This window comes from Embiotoca jacksoni, unplaced genomic scaffold (genome assembly GCF_022577435.1).
Source record: "Embiotoca jacksoni isolate LCO1_2020_lvr unplaced genomic scaffold, fEmbJac1.0.p SCAF_6, whole genome shotgun sequence".
Lineage (NCBI taxonomy): Eukaryota > Metazoa > Chordata > Actinopteri > Embiotocidae > Embiotoca > Embiotoca jacksoni.
Window position 1 is genome coordinate 8,602,037 of NW_027185414.1, and position 27,892 is coordinate 8,629,928.

At 41.2% G+C, this 27,892-nt stretch overlaps 1 protein-coding gene across 1 annotated transcript; it reads right to left on the reverse strand.

The window, feature by feature from the left end:
* Positions 1-855: 855 nt before the first annotated feature.
* On the reverse strand, positions 856-27,892 carry LOC138213317 (RNA polymerase II elongation factor ELL-like). Its single transcript, XM_069174342.1, has 12 exons — positions 27,748-27,892; positions 27,122-27,169; positions 13,063-13,190; positions 11,743-11,906; positions 9,735-9,979; positions 7,718-7,842; positions 7,128-7,230; positions 6,286-6,769; positions 5,595-5,646; positions 5,012-5,183; positions 4,855-4,899; positions 856-3,676 (listed from the first exon to the last, which is right to left on the reverse strand). Exons 1-12 carry the CDS (start codon positions 27,883-27,885, stop codon positions 3,566-3,568), a joined length of 1,815 nt encoding a protein of 604 aa, XP_069030443.1. The 5' UTR covers positions 27,886-27,892; the 3' UTR covers positions 856-3,565.

The following is a 27,892-nucleotide window of genomic DNA, read 5'->3' on the forward strand; positions in this document are numbered from 1 at the left end:
TTCATTTTTGTTTACGTCTTAATTTGTTACGGAGAGGACGCTGTCACGAATAAACGACTTTCAATAGCCGTTAAACCTCAGCTGTTCAGGGCTCATCACACGGATCAATATGCACAATTTATAGCTTCGTTTCTCCACCCACAAAACTCAGAAGAATCAATAGTGAAATATGGCCCGAGCTAATGCACCAGCTGAGAAGATCATCTTCCAAAACAGTAAAAGGGAAAATATTATATATGCAACTCTGTCATCTTTTATGAGGGTGCAAAAGTTGTGATGGATATCAAACCATTTGAGATCAGTTAAAAGCCATTATTAAAAGCTGCCAGATGGTGAAAAATGCCTTTGATTTAGTTTGTCCTTTATATTTCACTGGTAAATGACTTGAGGTTTTATGCTTTCCAATAAGCCACCAGGATTGCAGTTACTAAATTATTAATGAATACATTTTGGTACCGATTCTCTACAGTTTTTAGAATCTGCCTAATAAATCTAAGGATTAAAAAGCTAAATCTCCTGTTAGAGGATAAACATCTGCCAGGGGATTTTTTTTTTTCCAACGTGGAACATAAGTTGTTCTCATTAGTAACCTATATCAGATCTATAAAACAATTTACTACCCCTTAATAGAGCCTTTACTTATATTAAATGGCTGTCATAAAAGGGGTTAAATCTGAAGAGGCGGACAAGAGTTTTAAATTTCCCCATGGCTGTTTGAGGTCTCAGTGTGTGCTGGGCACCTTCTGGGCATGTGATCAATATCACAACAAATGCAGTCAAAAACGGCGCGATTAAAGAAAACACAATTCAAAGAGCGACTCAAAAAAGCAGAACCTGCGAAAGTAAGTATCACTGACATTTTTATTCTTTTGAACTTTGCACATCACAGGAGAAAGTGTACATTAGTAAACGTTCATAATGCATACTCTCCTCTCCTCTGTGACTGAGGCCCCTTCAGCAGGTGTGTAGTACATAAAAACATCTGCTGTGCAGTACACACTGATGTAAGCACTAGTCCAAAAAAAACCTTAAAAAAAAAAACAAACCTTTTACAAACTTGTTATTGGAGCTTGTGATTAAGACTTGCACAGATACATAAAATTAATTCAGTGATTTTGTAAAGAGAAATTCTGTCTCCAAGACCAGTGATACTTCCACCATACTCAATATCCAAATTAATAATTATAGTCTCCATCAAATTCAATATTCTCCAGATACTTGTGGTTTTCAATCAGCTACTTATTCGTTTCCCCTCCGAATCCTTCTCATAATTACCACCACTACCTGAAAGTGATGGAGCATTACTTCTAAAATGGACATTTTGCGCTTGAAGTATGGCTGAAACCACCGAGGACAGTCTTTCAATCAAACTACTCCACGTTCCACGAAAGTCAAATGAGATGCACATCACATCAGTGGTATTCCTAATGACAAATACCTGAATATTTACCTCAATGATGATTGATATAAACGAACAAAAAAAAATAAGTACCTGAAGGATTACAAATGCAACTGATGAGTAAGCGTCATCACGGCCAATCAAACTTTGAACTAGACAATTTCTAAATTCCATTATGAATACAGAAAGCCACTGTTGGCATTCATTTAAAACATTGTAAATGTAACAGGTAGCAGTAATATAAGGCAGATAACAAATGTGTGTGGATGATTTATTCTTTTTAATATTGGCAGTTTGAAGACTTTGTCCTATAAAAGAGTCGTTTTAAGGCTTCTTTGTCATTGACTGTGTAATGATGTTCAGTACCAAAACTGCAACCACAATGAACAGTTACAGTCTGAATGGGCACCGATTATTACCTGGGAATAGAAGGCTATAAAACCCTATAGGCTAGCATTTAAAGTACCCAGAAAACACAACTTTTTACCAACAAGGCGGCACATTATCCTGAAAATCAACTATCTAGAGCCGATTCTGACATCCTTCACTATACACTATAAAAGTCCCCAATTTAGTATTCTCTCCCATTTCCTGTCTCAATTTTCAAACCTTAGGATTACTATCTCCTCTGGTGGATTCAGTTTCACACCATGCTCATGCCTTACAATACTAAAGTAGCGTCCGATACTATTTTTATCCCCTTTAATAGCGAGCGAGTGAATCCTTTCAGTGGGTGAAGCGGCTGCTAACATCTCACCCGAGGCCTTCCGTCGCAATATTAACCCATTCATGTTTAGAGAACATTGGGGCTTCTGTAACCCAGAGACTGTCCACAACTGTGTCGGGAAAAAACACACAATATATTACGATACCTTTCATCTACACACAACCTCTCCCACCTTGCTCCCCCAGCTGCTTTGTTACACTTTGATTTCACAAGATTGGACGCTACGAGCTGTGGAGGCCGACGAAAGACAGAGGACAGAAGAAAAGGGCTTAAAAAATAAATACATCAGTAGTTCTACGCAAAAAGAGATAGAGATACTTTTTTTCCAGTAGGCTAAAATACTTTAAACTAGACTTGCTGCTTTATGTCTGAGCATTTTGGTCCATTTACCAGTCGTTGTAATAAAAGGGAGTGTGGTTAAAAAATACTTTATATAAACTCGGGTGCATTTGGGGGACGGCATATCCCTCAACTTATTGGTGTTCAACCACTTAATTAATTTCCAGTTTTTGCTCATTGGGTGCAGCTGCTTTCGAAATGAATCTGAATGAAATACGTGATGAGTCAGGATCACATTCTCCATTCAGAAAACAAACTAACCAGATCAATCCAGGTGAACAGTGGGAGCCTCTCAGGGGCTGTATTGCAAAATATCTAAATCTTAATACATTATTCTGTTCAAAAACTGCCATGAGGGTGATACTATTTCACTTGTTTCCAATGTATGGTAAACTTCTTTTAGATTTACTTAAAAATCCACTTTTAAATATCATGATGCAGCAGTTGCTTTAAACTCCCCCTGCTTCAATTCAAGTTCCTGAAATATTGAGGGAGACTGCAGTGGGAAAAGGTAGAATTATCTCCTCTATTTGCATAATAAGACATGACGGCTACATACGAGATGAAATGACTTACAATATTTCAGGTTTTTTGCAATGGTCGGCTTCAATCCTTTATCAAATGAGGCCCCTTTGATGCGTATATTTTCTCTTTTACGCTGCCTAATGAAATCTTTAGAAAGAAGGAGAGGGAAGAAACTGCCTGAAGGAATGTTTGACTTAACAAGTGTCAAAAACAAAGTGTAGAAGTTAAAGTTGTTGCTACTTTCACAGACTATTTCCATCTCAATGGCTTACACTGACTCTGGTTTCAGCAAGGCTGACTGTCTTTGCCCCTCCCTTGGATGTTTCACATCAACAAGACATCGATTAAGAAATAATGACTTGGAAACAAACAGGCTTAAAAAAGACCAGAGCGAAATCTGCTATTGATTTCATATCATTCGTGCTCACAGCATCATCCGTGGTCCCAGCAGAAGCGGTCTGTATCGACAACTGTGGCTTGATTCAAAACCTTTTGTATCACTCTCCTGTAAAAATGCTTTGTTTGACACTTGGGCATAATAGGGAGTTCCATACATAAGAATCTGAGAGCCAATGCTATGAGGAAGCCTTGGAGTCATCATAGTCTATAATCAGCTGTTTGATGTATGACAGTTTCTCATGGAGATACTCGCAGCGTTTCTTCTCTTCCCGGTAGCCTGGAAACTTCTGTGGAGAGGAAGAAAGTGTGTAAATAAAAAGGGGTTTTACACCGTTACACTTATTCTTTACACCAAGCTAAAAATGATTGCCATTAACCAGTATGGATAATATCTGATCATGGGAAATAAAAAGGAGCAAAGTGTAAGACAACAGCAACAGCCCTTCTCAAACTAATGCCATACTGCTACACTTTCGCCTATTACAAAAACAAAACAACATTAAAAATAAAGCGGGTTAAAGAGTTTACTGCTGACTTTTTCCTTCCAGAGTTCACAGTGTTTATGTATTGTCAGTAATCTTGTGATTGTCTTAAACTAAACATAGCTGATAAATCTATAAAAAGATATTTCCTTGGAGGTCCAGTTACCTGAATGACCTAAATGAGAATGCAGTTATTTCAGGGTCCAGCTACAGTATATGGTGCACACAGTTATTTAAAGAAAGCTGGTAGCAACCAGATTTGTGAGCCCTGATTTATGATGAATATCTTTTCATGCTTTGTGGTGCATAACTATGGAAAGTTTGAACATTTTAACAATAAATAATAAAATAATAATAATAATAATAATAATAATAAAAACATAATTCAAATGTCTTTTTAGACATTCTGTGGCAATGTGTCTCAAAGGGTAATCAAATACAAAGCACCTTTCAAAAGGTTTTACTTCATACATATTGCTTTCTATATGAATGTTATAAAAAAATAAAAAAAAAATAAAAAAAAAAAAAATATATATATATATATATATACACACACTAATTAGCTGCAGTCTGAGAAAAACTTTCACCTCCTTCACATTGGCTGATGATATTATAATTCCTTGTTCCCTAACTTCCTTTTTGGGATACATTTTAAGACCGTAAATACTCCTACAGTTCTCAGAGTGATAGACAAAGAATCTGTGTTGGTTTCATCCAAAAGCTTTAGTGACCAAAGGCAGAAACTTTTTGGATGATGACCTTTCCACCCTGGTGTGATGCATTTCTCTAATAAACACGAATTCTTTAACAGCACTGTAATAAAAAAAATGATCAAACTTAACGCACAACAAGTTCTGGCACCGATATCAAGTTATTAGCACCCAGTTTCTGCTAAATTAAAATGTAGTTCTGTGTGAAATGTTAAGTGTTTCTTAGCTACGGTGTAAAAAAAAGATTTCTGTGTGTTTAAATGTTTCACTTACCTTTCGATACTTGTTGTACTTTTCGAGTATTTGGTCTTCCATTATCTAAATGGTACAAAATACAAATCATTAAATTGTTCATTTATCTGCATAGACTAATATCCCAATTCAGCACTGTGTGCCTTGTATCAGATCAGATCTGGATGTCTAGAAGTACCTTATATTCCTGTGTGCCGGGGGACAGGCTCTTGATCTTGGACCCCAGCTGAACAAACATGTGAGTTATGGTGGCGATCCGGGAATGGAGGTCTTTGTACTCGTCATACTCTGCACAGAAATCCTCCTGGTACCTCTCACGCTGCTCCAAACTCCTTATCTTGCTGTAGGTGCTACAAGGAGTCACGCAGACAAACACACTCAGTGATGATGTATCTGTGACGTTATATGGCCTGACACACAATGTATTCGGCCTGTTGCAACAGATTACAGCATAAAGATACACTTCTACATCTGAATTTTGTCATAGGATATAGTTCAGCAGTCACACTCTTTTATTTAACTCATGTGATGTTGGGTTTTCTAAAAGAGACAATTATCTCAAATCCTAATTAAAATTTTCTACTTGTGTCGTACCGCTTCTTGACACTAGATGGCAGCACAGTGCTATGTAGCTATGGTAGCATTCATCACTTGAATCTTCCCTTTTCATCTACTTTATATAACCAACAAATAATAAATAAAAGGAAAGTATAACAGTGACACTACATGGAACAATTACTTTAACACACATTTAGACTTACAGCACATAATCCGGCTTCTCCTCTGAGGCCACAGCATTTGTGATGTCGGGATCTGAAGCACAAAGACGAGATGAAGAAAACGACATTAGCGACAGTGGAGTCTTCTGCACGATACTTTTCTATTATCTGAATGTCAATCAATGTGTTTTTGTATTGCTAAAAGCCACTGTGCGAGTGTCCCCGCCCTCCCTTGTGCACACAAGCTAGGAGCTTGTGGGTGTCAGGAGACCTCTCGGCTTAGGAGACCCAGTGCACCACTCAAGATGTTGTTGAGTCAGTCAGCCACATAACACACTGAGGACTCAAGAGGGCGATCTTAAGGGAGCGCACACAGCCACACTTACGAGACAATATTGTACAAAAGCGCCAGGGGGCTGTCAGATAAACGGCCACTCAGAGCGACCTCGCACACAATTACTACTGATCAACAGTTTTTAAATATAAGTGGTTCAACTTCACGAGAGAAACTGCATTTCGGACACATAACAACAAAGAGGGTGTTTTGGAGACGTGACAGCTCAGTAGTCTCGGGAGCAATAAAGACTGCCGCATGGAAATCAAAAAAGACCTATAAAAGCAGGGATGTGGTCAAAATCAACAAAGACTTCCCCCTCTCATCACTGATCTCATTATTTGACCAAAAACCATATCAGCCAAAATATTAATTTGTGTAAAAAGAAAAAGGCCTTACTGTCAAGTTTGCCTGACTGCTGCTTGAGATCAGGGCTCGTCTGTAACCATTCGCTTCGCTTCTCGTCTTTTAACCTCTCCCGCTCCTTGTCTTTGTGCTTTTTGGATTTCTTCTTTCTGTGCTGGCTGCTGGCGAGCTGCTGCTGAGCGCAGTCTGGGTCACGGTGGGGCGGGAGGAAGTTCACTTTGGGTTCCCGCTCCGTGGTCTCTGAAGCAGGTCTGTCAGAGCTGCTGGGCAGTTTGTGCATTAGAGGAAAGCCATTGTTGCCCCCTGGTAAGCCATTTTGGTAATCAGTATGGGTACTTGTCCTTTGAAACTCAGTCTTTGTGTGGAAACTGGGGTTGAGGGTAAAGGTTGCATTATCGTGTGCTCCTTTATTGTTTAAGAGTCCGTTTACAGCGGGCTGCTGTTGTAACCTCTGGTCTGTAAGTTTTTGTCTCTTAGCTGCTAGCCTTTCCAGTGAGTCAAAAGGCACGGGGCGTTTCTGGAAAAGAAAGAAAGAAAATTTGAGAAATCAACTTTTATCTCTTAAATATTTTTTTTTTTTTTACACAAGCCACACAAACAGCCTGAAACTTAGCTTATTAATTTGACGTTTAAAGTCATGAACCGAATACCAATCACAACCTCACTTCTTTTCAAGTGACTTCACCCGTGTAACTTAAAAACCAACAGGTCAAAGGCAGAGGGTGAAGACTGGAGGGCAGCAATTCAAATGCAAACGGCACTCATTTACATGTGCAGAAACCACGATAAAAAAAAGCAGCAGCAAGTTTACAAACAGATTGGTGACTTCCACACATATTGAAAGGTTCATGGAAAACAAAAAAAGGGTCATTTACCAGTGCAGGATTTTTTGCTACGCTTTGATCCTCTGAGGTTTTCAGTATCAACGAGTTTCCTTGAAGATTCTTTGATTGGTTGCTGATATGAGGCTGCAACTTCCTGTTAAACAGAGAGAGGACAAGGCAATGAGACACAAATATATCATCTACGTGGAATTTAGAAACGCTCAGTTTTAACTCCAAAGTTATGCCGGTTTACTGGAGAACTACTAAAGCTGAACATGAAAATGGAACAGATTTGTGGGACTAAGAGCTGAGGATGTGGGCGAGAGGTGAAAAGGTGACTAATAGGGCCTGTGCCTGCTGGAAGCTGCGAGACTGTCAAGCGGAAAATAACGTTTCCAGGTCCAATTGCCATTTAAAAAAAAAAAATTTAAGTAACAGCAATTTGTCAGTCGTGATAATGACTTTCACCACTAGTCTGTGCTGACAATAATCAACAGCAAAAAGTGGCCCGGACAAAAGTGAAGACAGACTTGTTTGTACACACCATGTCACAGAGAAAGAAGCTGTGTAATGACAGTAGCAGATTGAAATCATTAGTCTGTTGTTAAAGGCATCCACGTATCCGCCTGTGTCCAACTCACCTGGCTAGCAGCCTGCTGATAAGCTGCCTTTCCTCCTCGCTGTAGCCTGGCCAGTCCCTCTGCACATGTCTGTAGAAGTCATCCTTCAGCGAGTAGCTGCTGTCTTTGGGATTCACTTTGGCAACCTGAAATATCCAAGACACCACATGACATTAATTTTAACTCCCATTAATGCCTTTAATTTCTGAACTTCAAAACTGTGCACACGGCTTAACCACAGTTGATAGAAAGCTTAGTTTTACTCCATCTACGTAACAAAATAAGCTCTATTGGTGTGATGTTTCTACAATTATGTGAATTACTGTGTTGGGACTTCACGGTGTCTCCGACCACCGGGCAAATTAAAGTCAAATGTTTACTTTTTAGTTTTTGGTCTCTACCAGCTCCCGAAGGAAACATCTGGCTGTTGAGCAGTTACATTCTCCAACATGCCAACCAGCTAGGTGCTAATTTTGTCTGCCGCTCGGTGCTGGGTAAGTAGGGTGCAGTGAGTTTTATAGTGAACCAGCTGCCTGCTGTGGCCTAAAACAACATGCGAGTGGTGATAGTGAACCAAGATAGTAAAGTTGTAGGCTATAAAACTACAAGCTACAATCATCCTCTTTGTCATTTGACACATTGTTATAATACAAATATGCTATTTTATTATATGGCAGTTTAATGGTTTAATAGGCCCAAATTGGTTGTTTTTGTGATTTCTAGATACCATAAATTACTCCACAAAATACAATACTGATAACTTATTCAGAAACAGTCATATGAAAAGTAGATACATGTTCTACATTTGTTTAACAAGTCTGTTTATTTTATTACTGTAGGAGATGAAAAATGTGGCTGTGCTAAAAAAGAACAGGCCTGTTTACATTTTAAAATGTAAACATTGACGTAAAATACCCAAAATAGTGTCTAACTACTTTGATAAAGTCAAAATTGTATTTTGAAAACATTTTAAACGCCTCTCTTGATTTGAAATTGAACCTACATGTACATGTATGTATATTCCAGCTTTTATTTTGTCAACTGTCAGGCGAGCTGAAAACTTGTGTTACTAGAATAATTAATAAATTGTGTAATTACAAAAATACTTAAATATATTTGCTAAGATGGACCAGGATGTGCTACAGTGGCTCATCCACATTCCTGAAAAGCAAAAGTATTTCTCTGTGATTCTGTTCCCATCAGGGAGTCTCAGACTTTCTCTCTCAGTGACTTTAACCTCTCGTCAGACTGCCTTTCAGAACATCTATCTTTCTGGGGCCGCCTGACAGAGCAGCCCGCCCAACAGCAAACACAATCTCTGCAGAGACAATTACTGCAGCGACCTAATTACTCACACGGACAGACACACACAGGCGCACACACACACAGGCGCGCGCGCGCGCGCGCGCACACACACACACACACACACACACACACACACACACACACCAATGGCAGCAGTACAAATGCACAAACATCATTTATCAATTACTCAAAAATGTATATGGACAAAATGTACATTATATTTTACAATAACAATCACAGCTTCAGTTAAAGCACGAAGGGTCCGTGTTTCTTTCAGCCCAAGATTATATGTTTGCTTGCCTGAAAGAAGATTTTTGTTAGATCCTGGGTCACACAGTTTAAAATCATCGCTATTTTTAAATATTGTGATTTTAGTGTGAAACATTGGTGGTAGTTCCTTGAAACTGATGTCTTTCTTTTTTAATAGTGTCAAATACATTTTATAATGTGTTGACGGTAGGTTGGAGCACTTTGTTAATATACATAGTTTTTCATGTGGGCTTTCATTTCAAAACACACTCACCAGACAGGAGCCAATACATGTAAATGTGTGTGCATGTAACTCGGTATGTTTTCATGTGTGGGTAGTGTGCAAATGTGCAGGTCAAATGTATGAGCGAACACACAAGTGACCGTGTGCGTGATGGTTTTTTTTTTTTAGATGCTGTGTTAAGGGTGTGTCTGCGCATGCATGTAAGTGTTTGTGTTCACGTGCAGTATTGTGTCTCAGTACCTCCTCCAGTATGGCACCAAGCTCGGCCTTGTCCTTGGGGCCGGCTCGTTCTCTTTCTAGCCACAGCAGCAGCTCTGGTTTTCTGTACGCTTTGAGAGCCAGCAGGTGGATGATGCGGTCCCTCAGGGGCTTCTGGGTCGGGGTGGCCGTGCCGCCGCTCCTCCGGTTGTTGGCAGACTGCTTATAGAAGCTGCTGTCTGAGGCAGACGGAGGAGCTGGCCTCTTGTGGTACTTGACACATTTACCTGAACACAGAGAATGAAAACACGGTTAATTTAAGTGATACATCTGAATTCTTGTAGTAGCATTTGGATTAAATTACCATCAAAACTCTACACTTTATCATATCAGTAGGACAAATTGTATAAAGCCTGTGTTGTTATACATATTACAGCATATTCTTTTCCTTTTAATATGTCAGTAATCAAGAAATCAAGTCTTCAGAGTTTCCTGACATTTAGAGAGACTTAAATTTAAACTCATTGGAGCTCGTTTGTAAATCCGCAGCAGGGAAAGTGGGCCTCAGTGAAATGTGTCACGTTGACACAAAAATCAAAAGCATTTCACATTTTTATGTAGGAGGTCCAACAAAGGCAGCGAGATGATTTTGAACCTCTCAACGCTGCTTTCACCTGTTCAACACGGGGAACACGCTCTGTGGGCTGCACTGTCGTGACAACTGGTTGTGGATGTGTGAATATTCATCCACATATCTTCTGCATTATCTTTAGATCACATGTGCATGCAGGTCTGCAGATATTTCTCCTCAAATGTAAGCACGCGATTGATTATTGCCTACACCGCTGCTGCAGACGGGTGGGGCATGTTAGAGCAGTGAAAGCTACCTCTCTCTCTGTGCTAATCCCATTATAGGTTAATCTGCGCTTTGAAGGTCAGAGAGGGTGGAGAGGGGCAGGAAGAGAAAGCTTTCTGTTCAACCACAAAAGTGTGTCCTGCCAAGAGATAACAACCCCATGCATTTTCATTTGTCTATAAACAGTCATTAATCATGATGAAAATACACTGAACTATGTCCTAATTACGGTGTGTGGTGTGTCAGATGCATGCGCTGTAGGTTTTGGCATGCTTTATAATGTGCACTGTGTTTATGACACCCTGCCGAGGCTGAGGGAGGAATTTAGACTGCACTTAATACATGTTTCCCCTTTAGGCATACTGTATGCTGCTATGTCATCTTCACCTAAAAGATCTGATGTTACACAATCCACATAGTCTAAATTTGGTCTAAACCAGCCAGAGTTCCTCCCTGGAGCTCCAGGACTGACATGGGGGTCTAGAATTGGGCCAAGAAAAAAATATTGCATAACAGCGGCAAAGGTTGGAGAAGAGAAAAAAAAAAAGAGAGCGTAGCTTTCCAGTTCATGCCTTTGTATGATTAATATGCTCTAAGGTATTCTTGATGATTATGATCTAAGAAAACACACGAGCGTATCATCTTTGAATTTCTAGTTGCATTGAAAATTTTTGCCAACTTTTCTTCATCATTAGAAATTTGTGATAACTTTGAGCAGATAAGCTTGTGGCACCACAGGGCAGCAAATTCATTTAACAACCTATGAAATCATTTAGAGCACCTATTTGGTCAACACTCTTTTAAAAGACAGATTTAAGAAAAGACACAAAGTCAGACTGAAAAACAAAAAACATGAATAAAAAATAATAAATACTGGAGACAATAATTAGGTTTTGGTCTCAACTTGTATAACCAAAAACACAGCCCACACATCTGCTTTCATTACACATCACATAGGAAAATATCTGGTTTTAAGCTTTAAGCAATATTTTTCAAATAAGGCAAATATTCCTGACTTTTATTGGTGCTATAATACTTTTATTTTTGTTTTTATAGGGCACCATTGTGTCCACATCCAATTTGTTGATCTCTCTCCAAGCTTAGAGCTGTTTGACCCTTCCCCATGAAACTCTGCAGCTGTGTCAGCCTCCGATCCTCTGTTTTTTCATTACGGGGCATCTTGCCTAATCTTACTTGGATGTGTGGCTCCAGGTTTGATCTCAATGGCGGAGCGGCTCCAGCTGTCCTTCTCCACCTGAGACATCCTCTCGCGGGTCATCTGGTAGGAGTCGTCTGTGGCACACACGGTGATCTTGTCCTGGATGCTGCCTTGACCTTCCAGCTGCTCACGGCCGTCACTGCGAAATAAAAACACAAAGCTATTTGAACAGCTTTCTTCCGACTCCACAGTAAAAACACTGCAAGGACACAGTCTTGTTAGCTATCAGTATAGGCGCCACGCGGCATACTAAATTTCCCCACAATTTTAACGTGGCTTTGCGGTAGAAGACAGGTCTATGGTTTCTGTATGTCATGTCACAGGCTAGATATAGCTCCACAGCCTGCTACAGCCGTGAAAGCCAGATATCCTGGTTCAAAGCAGTTTAGATCCTGTGGAAAACCACCAGGAATACTTTAGCTCCTGCCAGCATGCTTGCAAAACAAGGATCATCTTGGACAAAAGCAAAAAGTTTAACACGTGAACCTGGACTGCATTAATGCTGTAAATAAATCAGGGATTTACTATGCTGCCAAATCCTTTTGTTTTTAAATATATAAAAATAGGAACTGTTCCCCAATCCAATATTCCTTTTTTACAACACAATTACATACGTGACCGCTGACCATTACGTCCATTTAACCCTACAAAAAAAAAAAAAAAAAAAAAAAAAAAAATCTAAACAAATATGAAGCCAGAGAGAGCTATATCTTGCCCTCACGCTGTTGCGCTGTTTCTTTTGGCTGCAGCAACTGACTGAAACCACAACTAGTTAAAGTCAAGACCACAATTAGCCATCTGGCAGCAAGAGGCAGCAACAGAGCGTAACCTTCAGTTTCCAAGCATATCCAGTCCATAAATAAAGCATCACAGGTCACAGTAATGAGAGGCTCAGCTCAGAAATATACAGGAAATTACAATGGTGCCGTGCTGTGTACGGCCAGCTGCGAGTGAACTGTCTCATGATATATGAGCATAGAGAGAGCTGGAAGAATCAGGTTTTAAAAAATGTGGTGAATTGCGAGCTGCTAATCTATGATGAAAAAAATTCTGTCATCTGAAGTCACAAAAAGTGTATCAGATCAAACATATCCGGAAACTGAAGAATTTCTTTTTGCAGAAAATATTTGTTAAATTTCATTGCTGATTTATGTAGAAAAAAAAAATACATACAAAAATGCTTCACTGGTGTTTAAGACAGGGTCTTATATTGGATAAAAGTAGCATTTGGTGGAAAAATTTTGGTGGAAATAAACATGGTTGTACTTCACCGTCGATACTGAAAAATTCCATACCTCGAAACATATTGATGGATGCAGTCAAAGCTGGCTTGCGGCTGGTCTTTGCTGTCGCTGGATAAGTAGAAGGAGAAGACGCGAGGAGCAGAAGGTGACTGTGATGTGGGAGCTGGGATCTTGATGTACTGCGAAGGAAACGATAGAAAAACTGGTTAAAAGAATTCTTTAAAACAGAAACGAACGTGTGAAAATGTCTGCAAAAGCAGCTATACAAGTAATGTTCCTATATCCAAACTCCACACATACAAACAATACATGTCACCACACAATGTGCAACACATATTCCAGGTTTTTCTGCCAGTTTTCATCATGATTTTGGCCATAAAAACAGGTTATGTGTACTGTATGTGGGCACGACCACATGCAGTAAAAACATGCTTATATTCTTTCATTGGTTTGGTACCAGCCAGTTGCTTTAACTTGTCAACATTTTCCTAAGAGTTTATACATCTTATTATCTTTCAAACTGTCAACTTATTGCAGGGAAAAGCAATTACCTACTCAGCAGAATTTCAGACAAACTCGCATGCCAAATGTATTGTAGCCAAGGACACGAGGCCATCCAAAGCCAAGGTTTTTGCAATCAACATAAATCAGTGAAGTTTCTATTTTCAAAACCAACAAGCCCACTGTCGAGATCAGACTTTGACTAGTGTAGTTAAAAAGCCCTGAAAGGAATAGTTCACTCTAAAAAAAAAAGCTTGACAATATCGCCTGCCGGCTGCGCTGTTCAATACATGCAAATACAAGAAAAAGATGTTGGGGAAAAAAGCACACCAAGTATTTTTCTTTAATTGCAGGTGGGGCTAAGAATACACCTAACCCTTGTTTAAAAAAAAAAAAAAAGGCCACAGGGCTGCTTAAATAAAAAAAATAAAAAAATCATTTTAGGAGCAAAAACAACAGAAGAGGAGGATAAAGGGAAACTAATGAAATGAAACGTGTACAACAATATTTGCAGCCCAAGAGATGATGAAATATCATAACATATGTTCTCTAGGCTGAGAATTGCACAAGAGAAAAGCTCACGGAGCTTTCAACACAAAAATGGTTCAACCTCTGGGGCACATAAATGTGCTTTGTAAATTTAATTGCAATCTGAGCAACAGACTCAGAGATTACTTGGAGGGACAGCCAGATGGGTGCCACAGCAGGAAAAGCTCGGGGGCTGAACAAAACCTTAAATTTGCTACAGTCAACATTTTTATATCGTTGAATCAAACGTGAAAACAATATGACAATGGGATACTCGTACTGACAAGCCCACTGAGAAATATCCTATAAATCTGCTACTTTATAGTGAGCTCTTTGTCGAGTTGTCTGTCCTGAAAATGTACGGTTTTGATTCGTTCTCATAGCATCGTTTCTGCCAGAGCGAGGAAGCTCTAAAAAGCCACTGTACATCACCTGCTGAGCATTACACAGAAGACAGGACGAGAAAATGTCTGGCTGGTTTACATAGTGCCAGAGAAACAGATTTCTCCTTGTGAGTTGGTAGAGACCAAACACGGAGATAAACGAGACTAAATATTGGACATAACTCCAAACTCTGTCACTGCTGGAGGTGTAAGTGAGCAGCTGATTGATAACAAGTTTATCATATCATCTTAAAAAGGTGTTCATTTATTGCAGGTTTCATCACCCTCCAACTAAGCACCCTGAATTTAAAAAGGAAAATTTACATATTTTACCCCAAAACTGGACAAACCCTCTGACCAGCCAATGTTTTATCATCCTTGACAGCTCGAAATGAAAATCTAAGGGAAAACAAAAACATAACAAATGGACATGCATTGTTTAACCTCACTTGCTTCCAAATTCTTCTTCTTCTTACAATGTATATTTTCTTTACTGACTCGTGTTTGCATTGAAACACTATAGAAGAAGTACCGACGCACTCAAACTCCCACATGACGAATTATATTACATTACACAAACTGTTCAATACCAGTCATTTAAACAACGTGACGTCAAAAACAAAACAAAACCCTATTCTGCGTATATCAAAGACCAGTGGTGTCTGATTCACGTTCCACAGAGGTTGGGAAAAGCGCAGTGAAACCAGATGACGCATGAATGAGTCTTCTGTCAAGAGTATAGGAAGATATACAAGCATGATCTGATCAATGTCGCTGGGGAAAATCTGGGAGATAACAGAAACACAGTGCAGTTGTTTGAGACTAAAGCACTTGGACTATGACAAATGAGCTGTGGAGAAATACTCCGCTGAAATGACATCATGAGGTTATATACGGCTTTTTAAGAAAGGACAAAAGCGCCGCTTTTGTTTTCAAAGACATCTCAACACGGCCTCGTATAAATACCATAAAGCTCTGTAACTTTAAATAAATCTCATTGGGTAAACTATGTTCTTAAGAGTCCGCTCCACTGAGGCGTCCATGAGATCTCCTGGCAGACTCAGACGAGCGCACCAGAGCCAAGGCTGCAACCTCCAGGGCAGACCAACGCAACACGCGAACACACACAGACATATAATAACAGATCCAGAAAAATGGGGATCAGAACAAAGTTAGCATCCACGCTGATCTGACCACTGACACAGATGTTATTGCAGGTCTACGAAAGTAAAATTCAGAAAATATTCAATGTGACCTCCATGTAGTTTTATGGGAAATTTGCAACAGAAGCACAAAAGGAGTTTTAGGGGACACACGAGTGAGTGAAGGCCAGTTCATAAAGAGCTAGTCATGCGCTACAATAAATGCAGCAAGTTAAATCTCAGTGCGCATCAGAGATCCACACTGTCATCACGACTATTTTCTATTGCCTCTGAACAGTGGCCGAGGGATCAGCAGCTTCATATCCGTCCCATTCCTCATGTTGCTGGCGTCGCTTTGGGGTGGGAAGCAGTTAAAGTGCAGTTATAGTGGGGGATTTCCAGTGCTATCTTCGGTTTAGTCTCTGCTACACGGCTCTGGTCCCACTTAGCCAATCGTGTCCAGTCACTGCTCAGATTTCTTAAACCTGGAAATGGTGTCTATAATTATTTTAACTGAGTGTGGTTTTAATAAAGACTCTAAAATGGGAACTATGTATTTATGTCATGTGTAATGTCCTCTTACTGATGGCTATTGTTAAAATATATCATGTTTATATTAGCAAAAGATCAAATTACTTTTTTTTAGTACCTTTAAGCTCATCGTTAAGCACATAACTTGATGTTTTGGTTCACTGTCATAGCATCATTTTCAGAGAAAAAGCTCTAAAAACGCACGGTACATCACCATCTCAGCAACAAACGTCAGACTGAAAGAGTCAGCAGCTCGCCTTTGAACACAGTGGAGCATTTAGCAATTCAAGAATCAGCTCTTTCCATCAGGAGTGAGTGGAGACAAATGAATCGGGTACACAAATCCCACTCAATGTAAATGTTGCATAAGCAACTGCCAGCTCTCAAGACCGGTCGTTTATGTGCAACTGTGTTTTTTTTTTTTTTTTATTTCTAAACCATTCAATCACAACAAATGACAAATCACAGTGACAGAGGTAAAAACAAAACACTCAATCTAAACGGCATGCACTTCCTGATAGACGAGATTTTAAAACCAAACCATGCACAAAGCAGTTATTTTGGTCCTGCCTCAGCAGTGCTGAAACTCTTAAGAGTAAGATGAGATGTAAGCTTAAGTGTTTGTTGGCTTATCAATCGAAATTAGCAGGTGCACAGTTTATCATGCAGCGTGCACACATTTAAACCCAGGGCAAACTGCTGCAAAATCCAGCCGCAGCTCCTATACAAATTCTTTATGTATCTGCAAGCACCATCACTTTAATGGTCGCGTCTTTATCTGTGTGTGCGCCAGTGTAAACAAATGCTGAATGACAGATATGGTCAGTCCCCTAATCAATCACAGTTTAACTTCCAGTCCTGCAGACAATCAGGTAAATGGTTGACAGTTGAGTGTATTTATAAATTACATTTCTGCTTCAGAAGATAACGGACACTGACCACGACTCGGGAGATCAATAGACTATCAATCTGATCTGAACTAATAAATGTTGCGACTGCCGCTCAGTTCAGTTTCAGAGGGGCGGCCCCGTTACTTCTGTGTTGCTGTCTTTAAAAGTCACCTCAGATGTTTTGACACAACTATGCAACAAAGCAGCACAGACGTTGGCTCTTTTTTCTTATCAGCCTGCTGCACATGTCCTCACACGCAGGCTTTCACCGCAGGAATTCACACAAACTGTTTATAGTATGGCTGAACTCTCGTAGCACAGAGCAGCTTGCATCCAGCCGCACTTGTGGATCTCAGTTTCTGACATAATTTGAATTTTAATGCGTCCTGTGCTGGGTTGTGCAATGTTTGCCTGGGGCCAGCCCTTTAATGACACAGTTACAGCCTCCAGGTTAACACTGGATATCCCATTGTTTGCAGGAGACAGAAAGATGGTAAGAAAACATGTTGTAACACTGAGCAGATCACCGTATGGATTATTTGACACCATGAGACATTTTTGTCAACATTTCACAACTGCGATGTGTGTTCTTTCGGTTAAATGACCACTTAGATCGTCAGATCGTGCAACTAAATATTTATACAGTTTACGTCCTTCCTTTTTCAACGACCTCTTAGTGATACAAATAAAAAGAGTGCTTTAAATACAGATGCCACGGCCAGCACTAACATATCTGTGAGTTTAAACCATCTTACACCCACAAATCATTTCAAGAAATCCCCATCCCCATTGTGAAACCTTAAATTAGCTGTGAAACCAGAGAAGCAGCTGGCAGTCAGAGCTGCACTAAACAAGAGTTCTTGTTTCAGTTGCAAACTGCAGTTTGAGAAATAGTCTTAAGGGCTACAAGTCTCAGCAAAACCATCAATAAATTGCGAACACCGTGGACGTGTAGTAGTACTCTTTGAGAACGTGGTTCAATCATGACTCTAGATCGATGTCTATTCCTAAACTGTGGGCAATGTCCCCGTTATGGTTGCACATTTGATTGTTGTTGAATTTAAAAGGCAAACTGTTGAGATCCAAGTGGTGACAGACCTCTCCACACAGCCTCTCCTAAACTTTCGATTTTCCGTAGCCTCACGGACTCTCGAGTACTCGCGGACACAGAAGTATAATACTGCCGTTATTGTAAGCATGTTAGCTATTGGCTTTGTGAGGTACTTAGTCATGTTTTAACCGAGTCGTGGTTCTTTCTTACTGCTATAAAAAAAAAATTCAGCAAAGATACTGTTAAAGGTCCCATTGTTACACTTTTTATTTGCAGTCCTGATATTATTTAGAAGATATGTTTGTGGTTTTAATTACTAAAAGCCATCTAAATGATATTTTGGACCTTTTCTCTTCATTTTTTTTCCCCTCTGCGGCTCTACCAACAACAGGCTGTTTTGTGTCCATGTCTTTAAGGTGCATAAATATCAGTGCCCCTGTCTTCTGATTGGCCGCCTCTTGTAGCTTAATCGCTCTCTGATGGATTGACCACTGTTTTCTTCCACATAAAATATTAATGTAACAAATGTTTAATAACAAAGAAAAAGAAAAAAAATGGAAATCAGAATTTATACTATATAGTCCCTTTAACACCAACTATGGTTTGCACACAGAAAAAGTTCAGGTTTATGTAACATAACTTAAAATGAATGCTGACATCACTCGATGTGTAACCTACCGTTTGCCATCAAGTACACCATATGTCATATACATTTTAACAGAATATCTTTAGGTTTTAGACTATTGTTGGAACAAAACAAAAAAAAACACGTCATCCTCATCCATTATTATAACTAGCCACAATCAAAAAGAACATGAACCCTGAAGAGGAATTAAGGTCAGCGCACATTTAAATGTTCACCTGGCCAGTGCTGCTCATGCGAGTTACTTGAAACAGCCCAGACAGACGATGCAGAGCTCTGCTGCTTGTTTTGAACACGACTTCTGATATCCAAAGTTCACATAAAGCATGATTAGCTTTTTTTACGAGGAGTTATTAGTGTAGCAGAAGGCTAAAATACAGTTAGTAAGCTGGATAAACGCCACTTTACAGGAACATAGTTTACGAGCCAAACAAAGTCATAAAATTATAATTGTGTTGTTCCAACAAAACTTTTTTTTTTTTTAGCAGCATCACATTTTGTAAGTGGGGAAAATAAGAATTCAGTTCAAAACATTTCTGTTTGTCTGGAAGAGCTGCAGATGTAAAGCACTTCTGGGTGAAAATTAAGTCTATCAAAGATGAATGCTGAAATTTTATACTGAAAAGGAACAACCTACTTTGGAAACAAACGTGTTACTTAGTCAGCGAGGGGGTCATCGGAGGACATTTCCTCTGATCTTCCTACTCTGTAACAACAATTAATAATTTACGGATGTGTCCGCCAGATTGTGCTGTGTGCCGTCACAGTATTTCCAGCTGTTGCAGATGCCCAGTCATGCATTGCACGTCGGCGCGCTCACTGACATTTATCCGGCGATGTCTGCTCGTACGACCCCCACGGGCAGACTTTGAGACCTCTGCTGTGCAAACTACAACAAGCACTCTCGTTCCCAGCCGATGGGGCCCACAGCAAAGAGCTCAGTGCATTCTCCTGAGAGGCACACACTGCAATTCAAACCCGGAGAGGAGCTCTTACAAAGGTTTTGGCACTTAAAGAATTCAACTGACCATGAATAATGAAATATTTATCGTCTTCCTTTCAAGTAAAATATTCAGAAAATCAGTGGGTTGCTTCTGATCTTTGTGATTCTTGATTGAGCAAAAGAAAAGACAAGAAAACGCGGCAACAAAACAAGCTACAAGTTACCAGGATGGTTAAGTGTAAATACAAGAAGCAGCAAGGGTCTATTCTTAAGAAATGGATGCAATAAAAATCGCCTTGAAAGTGACTTATGACCCCAGTAATGCTCAGTGACCCCCGGAGGCCAAAAGGCAAAGAGGCACAGCAAAAGGAGCCTGAATCTGACGGGTGTTTCAACATATGTTAACTTTTAACCCAAACTGTCGCTCCAGTCGAGTCCCTGAACCGAACTCTGTTTCACTCTAGACATTCACCACTCTGATTGTAAGTAACACAGCTAGGACAGTCTTGTTCTGGTTGCTCTTTTCACTAATTCTGTCTGTGTGAAATGTCTGCCTGTCTGTCTGTCTCTCTCTCCCTCTCTCGCTGTCTGTCTGTCTGTCTCTTTCAAAGGCATTATTCTTGGCGTGGGCCTGTCTCTCCATCTGTTTTCTTCGTTCATTTCAGTTTTATCGGTTTGCCTGTTTCTGTCAGACTCACAGACTCCTTTTTTAGTTTTTCAATACAAGCTTTCAAAGCAAAGGAAATAATCTGAAGGGTTATTCTACATGCAGATTTGGTTAAAAGTCACATGTGTAAGGAACAGATTTCATTCAAAATGTTCACCATTTGAGATGTTGGTGCGATTGGGCTATAATAACAAAAGTGTCATTCGTCCCACCCTGACATGTGCAGCCAGGCTAAGAGCAGAGCCGTCAATCAACCAAACAGTCCTGACAGGAGGCCTAATCAGCCTAATTCAGTGAAAACACTTCGTATCAGTATCCACAGGGACAAATACAAACCAAACAAACCCCACGCTGCCATACAGTGATAAATGGGCTGCAATTTTATTGCACGCCGTTCACTTCAATGACATTTTCTTATTCTCTCTTTTTAGAGACTGAACCGAAGAGAGCAGGTCACGCCCTCCATCTCACTCACGCATCCGCTCCCTCAGGCCACCGACATTTTTGTTCAGATCTTGCTATATTTATCATGTTAGAAATTAGGCTGAATAAATGTGAAGACATTTCAACTTTTCACCCCAGCTGCTTATGTAAGGGAGCACAGTGGCAGCAGCAGCAGTTTTAGGTTTGACGAGTTGTGACTTGCAGTTCTTTGAGCTCCTTGGCTTTTTGAGTTGAATGACATCTCTGTGAAAATACTCGCATGTACAGTGGTGTCTGTGAGTGCGAGTCCATATTTTACTCTGCCTCTGTATGTCTCCATGTGACTTGCATGTTTCTGTGAATGCACTTGTATTGTGTTTGTTTGTGTGTTTGTGTGTGCGTGTCATATTTCAGTCCACTTCGTGCGGCGTCATGCAAACAGTCAAGCCAAGACTTGAATTTCGAAAAGAACTTGGCGATATTCACATTAGGGCAAATGAACTCGGGTTGTACGCGAATTGGATTTGGCTGTTCAATAATAATTCCTTTCTGATCTGTCAAGCAGAAAATCCTCAGCACTTTCCTTTGCCTCTGAATTGTCAAGGGTCTCTCCCCCTTTCTGCTTTTAGCGGCGGGCAGTGGAGGCGTTTCCCTCCGTCACTACCCCTCGTGTGTCCAGAGGCCCTTCTCTTCATGATCAAAATCACACTCTAGTCGAGCCTTACTCCTGAACAGATGACCCTGTGACCCCCACCACCTCCACCTGACTGATGCACTCTAGGTGGCACTTTTTTTTCAAGGACGGTGCATGCGGAGACCAGTGCGGGATCCCAGTCCAGGGACACCCAGCTCTGGGCCGTCACTCTGAACCTTAACCTCAGACACCTTGTTGGGCAGCTTCACTCCAGTAGCCCTCCGTGGGCCGACAGTACTCGGCTCTTCTCCATCCACCGGAGGAAGGTCAGTGGTTCAATGTCTGTGCCCAAAATAACACTAAAAAAGGGATTTCAGTCAACTGAGGGTTTTATGACCGATGATTCGTCGAGATAACTTTCACAAGCCGCTCTAATGTGAACACAACACAGTAATGTAAAGTGTTTTAGGTTAAGATACTGAGACAACAAATGTCCTTAACCCTTGAACAAATCAAGTTACAATAACCTTCACGAAACATAATCACAACTAACAAAAAGAAGGCAGTTAGAAACTTTTCCACCATTACAAGCCACCACCCATCTGCTTCTCTCTGACCCAGGACATTCAATGGAAGCACCCGTAAGCAGCCTAAAGAGAAAACATGACACCGCGATTGTAGCGCCTGACAAATAATCACTGAATTGGCAATTGGATTATTAGTATTAAAATTTTGAAAACCTCATTATACAACAACTGGAACGTTGTCCAATGGGTAAGAGTAGAAGAGGGGGCAAATTTTACTCTGCAGTAAGTCTGTACGATTATTATATTTTAAAATTATGTGGATAGTTATTGCCCTTCTTCCCCTTTATAGCTTTCTTTATTATTATTTACTATTTTGTTTAAATAACCTTTGAAAATAATCGGATTATTTTTGCTTATCTATAAATACCAAAACTACCCAGTTGACCTGCATCAAGGTTGAAAATTTCCACCTGAGAAAAAACCCCCGCTGGCATTCCTGCTCGAGTTTTGACAATGAAAGCCAAGACTGCCAGTCTGTGTGGCAACACTGTCTTAATGAGCCTCAGTTCACTCTCTACTGTCATAAATGTGTCAACCCGTGGAAGATGCAGGACGGGAAAGGCTCATTTTCCTGGCTTCATCAAACTATAAAGTCGATTGAACAAAAACTGTGAGAGACTGCTGTCGCTGCACAGGGCTTATGTTTCCTGCTAGCTTTTGGTTGAATGTGGGGTCTGGGTGTAGATCTCATGCAGCCTATTGTTTCCACATCCTCTGCAGCCTGAGTAATGGCCTTCTGAAAACAGGCCGTCTTTTGTCCTGGCCTCCTCGGCTCCAGAGTGGGATGCCATGGCACTGCTTCCCCTTTCTGGTTGATAGGAGGAGAGGGAGGAGGAGGAGGGAATGAAACTTGTCTCCACCACTGCTGTCTGCTATCAGCAGGAGGCAAGTTTCTCTGGGAAGGCTGCTAATGCAAACTCTGTGCGCGTGTGCGTGTGTGTGTGTGTTTGTGTGTTAATCCAGTGTGAGCAAAGAGAGGCTCAGCTCCAGCTCCTCTCACCAGGGTGTAATCAGCATTACTGCCACTCATAAGAGTGAGGAGGGAGAAAGGCCAAAGTCTAGCTATCAGCCAAACATCTTCGCCACTGGCCTAGGGACACACACACGCACAAATAAACACACACGCTCAGACAGGCAGCCAGCCACCACCCTATTCGTCCCCACACTTCAGTAAACACTACTTCTCATCACAAAGAAAAGAGCTGAATGGTTCCCAGGGCCACAAGTTGACACATGCCATTTAAGGCAAGTCCCCACCACAATGAAGGACAGAGATACAAAAAAAACAATGTGTGTCTGTGTCTCCGTCTGTGAGGAGGAGGAGAGGAGGACGGGGGGGGTCAGCCGAGCTGGAGAAGAGCACGCAAAGAAAGAAAGTCGCATTTATGCGCGTTTTCCTGCAGCCGCGTGTTTATGATCCCACAGTCAAGTCAGTCGGCGCTCGGAGCTACGCGGCGTCTTCTCTCGTGCCGAGTTCCACATGCCGACACTGGGTGATTAATGTGGCCGCCTCGAGTGGGAGACAGTGCATGTAATCAAGCCTCGGAGTGTAATCACCTTCCATTCCTTTTCATTTGCAATTTCACAGAGGGGCAGAGCTGCTGCCAGAGCTGCAGGCTCCAGCGCTCGGGCAGAAGAGGGAAGGCACGAAGGAGGAGGAAGGGGTGCAGTGCCACGAGCATCCCCCGAGGTTTCTGGCTGTAATGCCAAGAACGATACGTCTCCGGTAGGTGCCCGAGGGCCAGACTGTCAACTTCAACAAATTGTGGGTCACTGTGCCCGACGACTGCCCCATCCTTCCTCGTCCCCCAAAGCGTTGGGATCCTTGCAGAATGCTATGTTTCTAGACATTTAGGGCCATGCCATACCATGACCCACACGTGTGTGTGTGTGTGGGGCGGAACAAGTACCTCGTTATGCGTCATTAACTTATGGTGTGAATTTTCACATGAGGGAATTAAGACGGGACACGTTCCTCAGCGAGCCGAGATGTGCTTCGTATCTCTGAGCTCCTTCGTCGGACAGAGAGCGCTTTTTTCCAGCGCTGCCACGGCCAGATCTCAGAGGGACGCTTGTCTACGCCCTCCACTCACACCTTCGCTAAATAAATATGTAATCTGGTCGCTGCACAAGATTTTCATTCTTGGCTTTTTACAGAAAAGTTGCAAGCTATAACCGATGTTAAAAACATCATAATCCCTTAACAATTTTCCCTTTGTGGGCACACACACCGATTAACGAGATCTGAGGGAAAACAACATACATTTATAACAAGTGACATACGCAGCACATGCGCTACACTGAGGAGATTACTGAAATGCAGTGCAAAGTGAAAATATGGACTTGTGCTTACGTCCTTTAATGCCCTACACCTTTCCACGTGTTGTTAAACACTCAATGTTTCAAAATGATTTATGCTCAAATAAAGAGCGTATTTTCTTCACTGCTTTAAGATAATTAACCAGTTCTTATTCCTACACACCTCATAATGAAGCATCCACCGCATTGAAAGCAACATCAGTGTTTCAGAGATGTCAGCTAAAACTCTAAACATTCAACTTCGGTCATGGTTAAATAAGCAAATGTTAAAGATGGAAGATGTTTGCACTGTTCTTAGTTCGAGTCTCCACTCCATTAGATGCACAGCAGGGATGTTTCTATCATGCTGGGCACAAACAAACCCTCCGGGTGGGCCACAACACATCTGGACTGACTGTAACGCATTGGGCTGAATAAATTGATTCATTTTGGGTGATCCAAGTGACAACACACAGCCTGCATTCCCCCGCTCATTGTTATTCAAATCAGAGGAGACAGAACACAATCAGAGGGGACTCATAGGATCTCAGCACAGGCAGCTTAAACACACACACAGACAAACAAAAAAAACAACCTACACTCAGACATGGATACTTGTAGAAAGCCAAGGGGCAAAGTTTTCTCTGTCTTTCATTCACGCAGCCAAACCAACCAAACAAACACACACACACCCACACCACACACGGCGGGTCCTCAAGGGACCCACTCGGGTCCTAGCAGGCCAACGACTGCAGCACAATGGGCACAGGGGGCAAGACAGGAAAAAGGAGGTGGGACATGAATAAATCATGTCTTCAGACCACACAGGACACAGCAAAAACAAACACACCCGCATAAAAAAATAACCATCCCCACAAGGTCGCAGCAAGCAAATAAAAAAATGCAATGCATACTGATGCATGCAGACATGCAGTGTATCACTTACACACACTTTAGCATAAAGGTGTGCTCTCTCTTCAATTCACACACACACACACACACACACACACACACACACACACACAGAGGAAAAAGTGGGACTCCAGCCCGGGAACGGGACAGGAAAATTAGTAGGCCAGAGTTCATGTCATCAGCATAGCTATTACTGCAGCATAAGTGTGCCAGCGCTCCACACACAGACACAGATTTATGAATGTCTGAGTCAGGCAGACAGCGAAAGCTAATGCAAACTGAAGTCATGATGCCTCACGCTGTAATCAAGAGCATCATGACTCCTGTAATTACCTCTAAACATTCATTTTGCTAATAACTTTAGCTCTCTGTGCCATGTGCTGGGAGGGGTGAAAAATTCCCTGCAATCCTTCCGCAATCACAATGACAACAGATGAACTGTCAAGGAAACGTCTCCTGACGAGTGTCGCTACAGTACAGCTCTCTTACAATAAATCTCCACTGGAATTAACCCTGGTTCAAATATCAGTTTTATTGCCTTTCTTTGTATTTTAACAGCTGCCATTTCCCTTTTGCATCCAGTACAGAATAAAGCTAGTAAACTTCTTCTCTTAGGTCAACCATGTGTGTCTATTTTAAAGCACTTTATTGAACAGGCACTTCAATTTCTGATAAAATAACATGAATCCAATCATCAAGTTTAGTTTTGGTGCACTGCAGGATATGCTCAAGTCACACAGCTTTGGATTTGCAGCATTCTTTCTAATTTAATGCCACACATATCCGTGTGCACTGAGAGTTGCAGTTGAGATCTACAGAGCTAAAACTCCCCTGAAAACAAACAATAGGGGAAAAAAAAAAAAAAAGCAAACTGACCGCCCCCTCACCTCCAACACTTGACCCCTGCTCAGAGAATTACTATCTCAGCAATCAATCCCACATGACAACTTGAGTCAGTTCAGAAACTTCAGACTGAACACATTGAGGATGAGTTACGGAGCCACATCCACCACACCAAAACTGTAAGAATGATTCTGACGGTCAGGAAGTCTAAATCAAGCCGACTGCCCTTTTTGAGTTAAAACTATCTTGTAAAAAGTACCCCAGCGCTTCAAACTCAGACGAAGCAACTCGCACTCCCCCACCATGCATATTTACAGGTTTAGCCACACAAACCCCCCCACAAAAACAACTCACTTCATCTTGCCATGACAGGAAAGGGGGTTAATACTCGTTCCAACCAGCCTGCGCAATTAGCATTGACTGACAAGTAAATCTTCCCCTTGGCTTAAATCAAAACACACAGTTCAGGCTACTTACTGCAGATTATGGTTCAATTTAAAGAGCCACAGAAAGATGCTGCTGATTGGTGCTTCAAATGTATTGTACACATGCACACAGATATAAAAAATTCCCAAACAAAAACAACATGCGCAAGGCAGGTCTGTCGTCAACGAAGGTTCCTCATTTGACTCCTGATAACTCCTTTCCTCACTGTTGAATCTGGCGGAGGCAGACGTGGACATGATAGTCCATGTGTGTGTGCGCACTTCTCCTTCCCTCCCTCTTTCCTCGCATCCTTTTCCCAGCGCCGCTCGCTGACCAAACAAAGCCTCTCCACAGTCACCAGCCTGACCCAGTAACCTGCCTGCCTCCTATCTGCAGGAGAAGACCGGCTCCCATGAGTCCTCTGACCTTGGTGGCAGCACGGTGGGGCATGAGAGTCAACACAAACGTGTGATGAGCAATAGCGTCGTTGCAGTTCTTGAATTTAAGAAATTGTTTGCCTTTGTTTTAAGGAGTGTTGCCTTTTTTTTTTTTTTTTTTTTTTTTTTTTTTAACACAACCACTCATCTTGTAATGTAATGTATCCATTGGCAGATAAGGAAATAAAGCCTTGTTTTATGTTGATCAATTGCCCATCACATGGGCTGTTAATGTGACTAAATTAACATTAGAGAATGAGAGCAAACTTACCCCTTGATTTCCTTTAAAACAAATCGATGGTTCACTTGGTAAAGACCCCTGAGGGAAGAGGAGAACGACAGATAAGCCATGTGTTGTGTCATATATTTGTTCATGTGAATTCCTTAATCTCAATTAGTCCAGTCAACACACGACGTAATCTGTTTAAATGCAAATTAAAGTTACACAATCAATAATGCCCGTGTGCCGTTAATGGTCTCCCCTGGAGCTAATTATGAGACGAACTAGCCTACTAGTCAATTAGATAACTATGCAGCCTGCGGGTTGCCTGCTGTACTTTGAAGCACCACGAAGGTTTCCCAGCAAACAGCTGACGGACTCTGTCTTTCCCGACAATCACAGGGGTTCAGTCCTGCTATGCAGCAATGAAGCCAAATGATTCAGAAGGAAACGCAGTTAGAAGTAACTGGAGCGACTGTCTGTACCACAAAACTGACTACATCATGTCAACAACTACATTAATAAAATAAAAAAATAAATAAAAAAAGAAGCCTTAACAAACAGTAATTTAACACAAAGGTAACAGTGAATTTTTACAAGGAAGAAAAAGCACAACCGAAAACTTTGAGAAGTGTAAGACTTGAATTGATCCCCAAACGCGCACAGGGAAACTCTACCTTGAGGTTTTGGTACGCCTCCAGCGCTCTGATAGCCGTGTCCGTCAGCTTGACATGGAACAGCGTCCTGTTGGGGCTGTTTTTGTTATTTTTTCCACAGGAGAGCCCATAGTGGTGCTCCTGCCTGAGCGAAGCCATCGCTGGC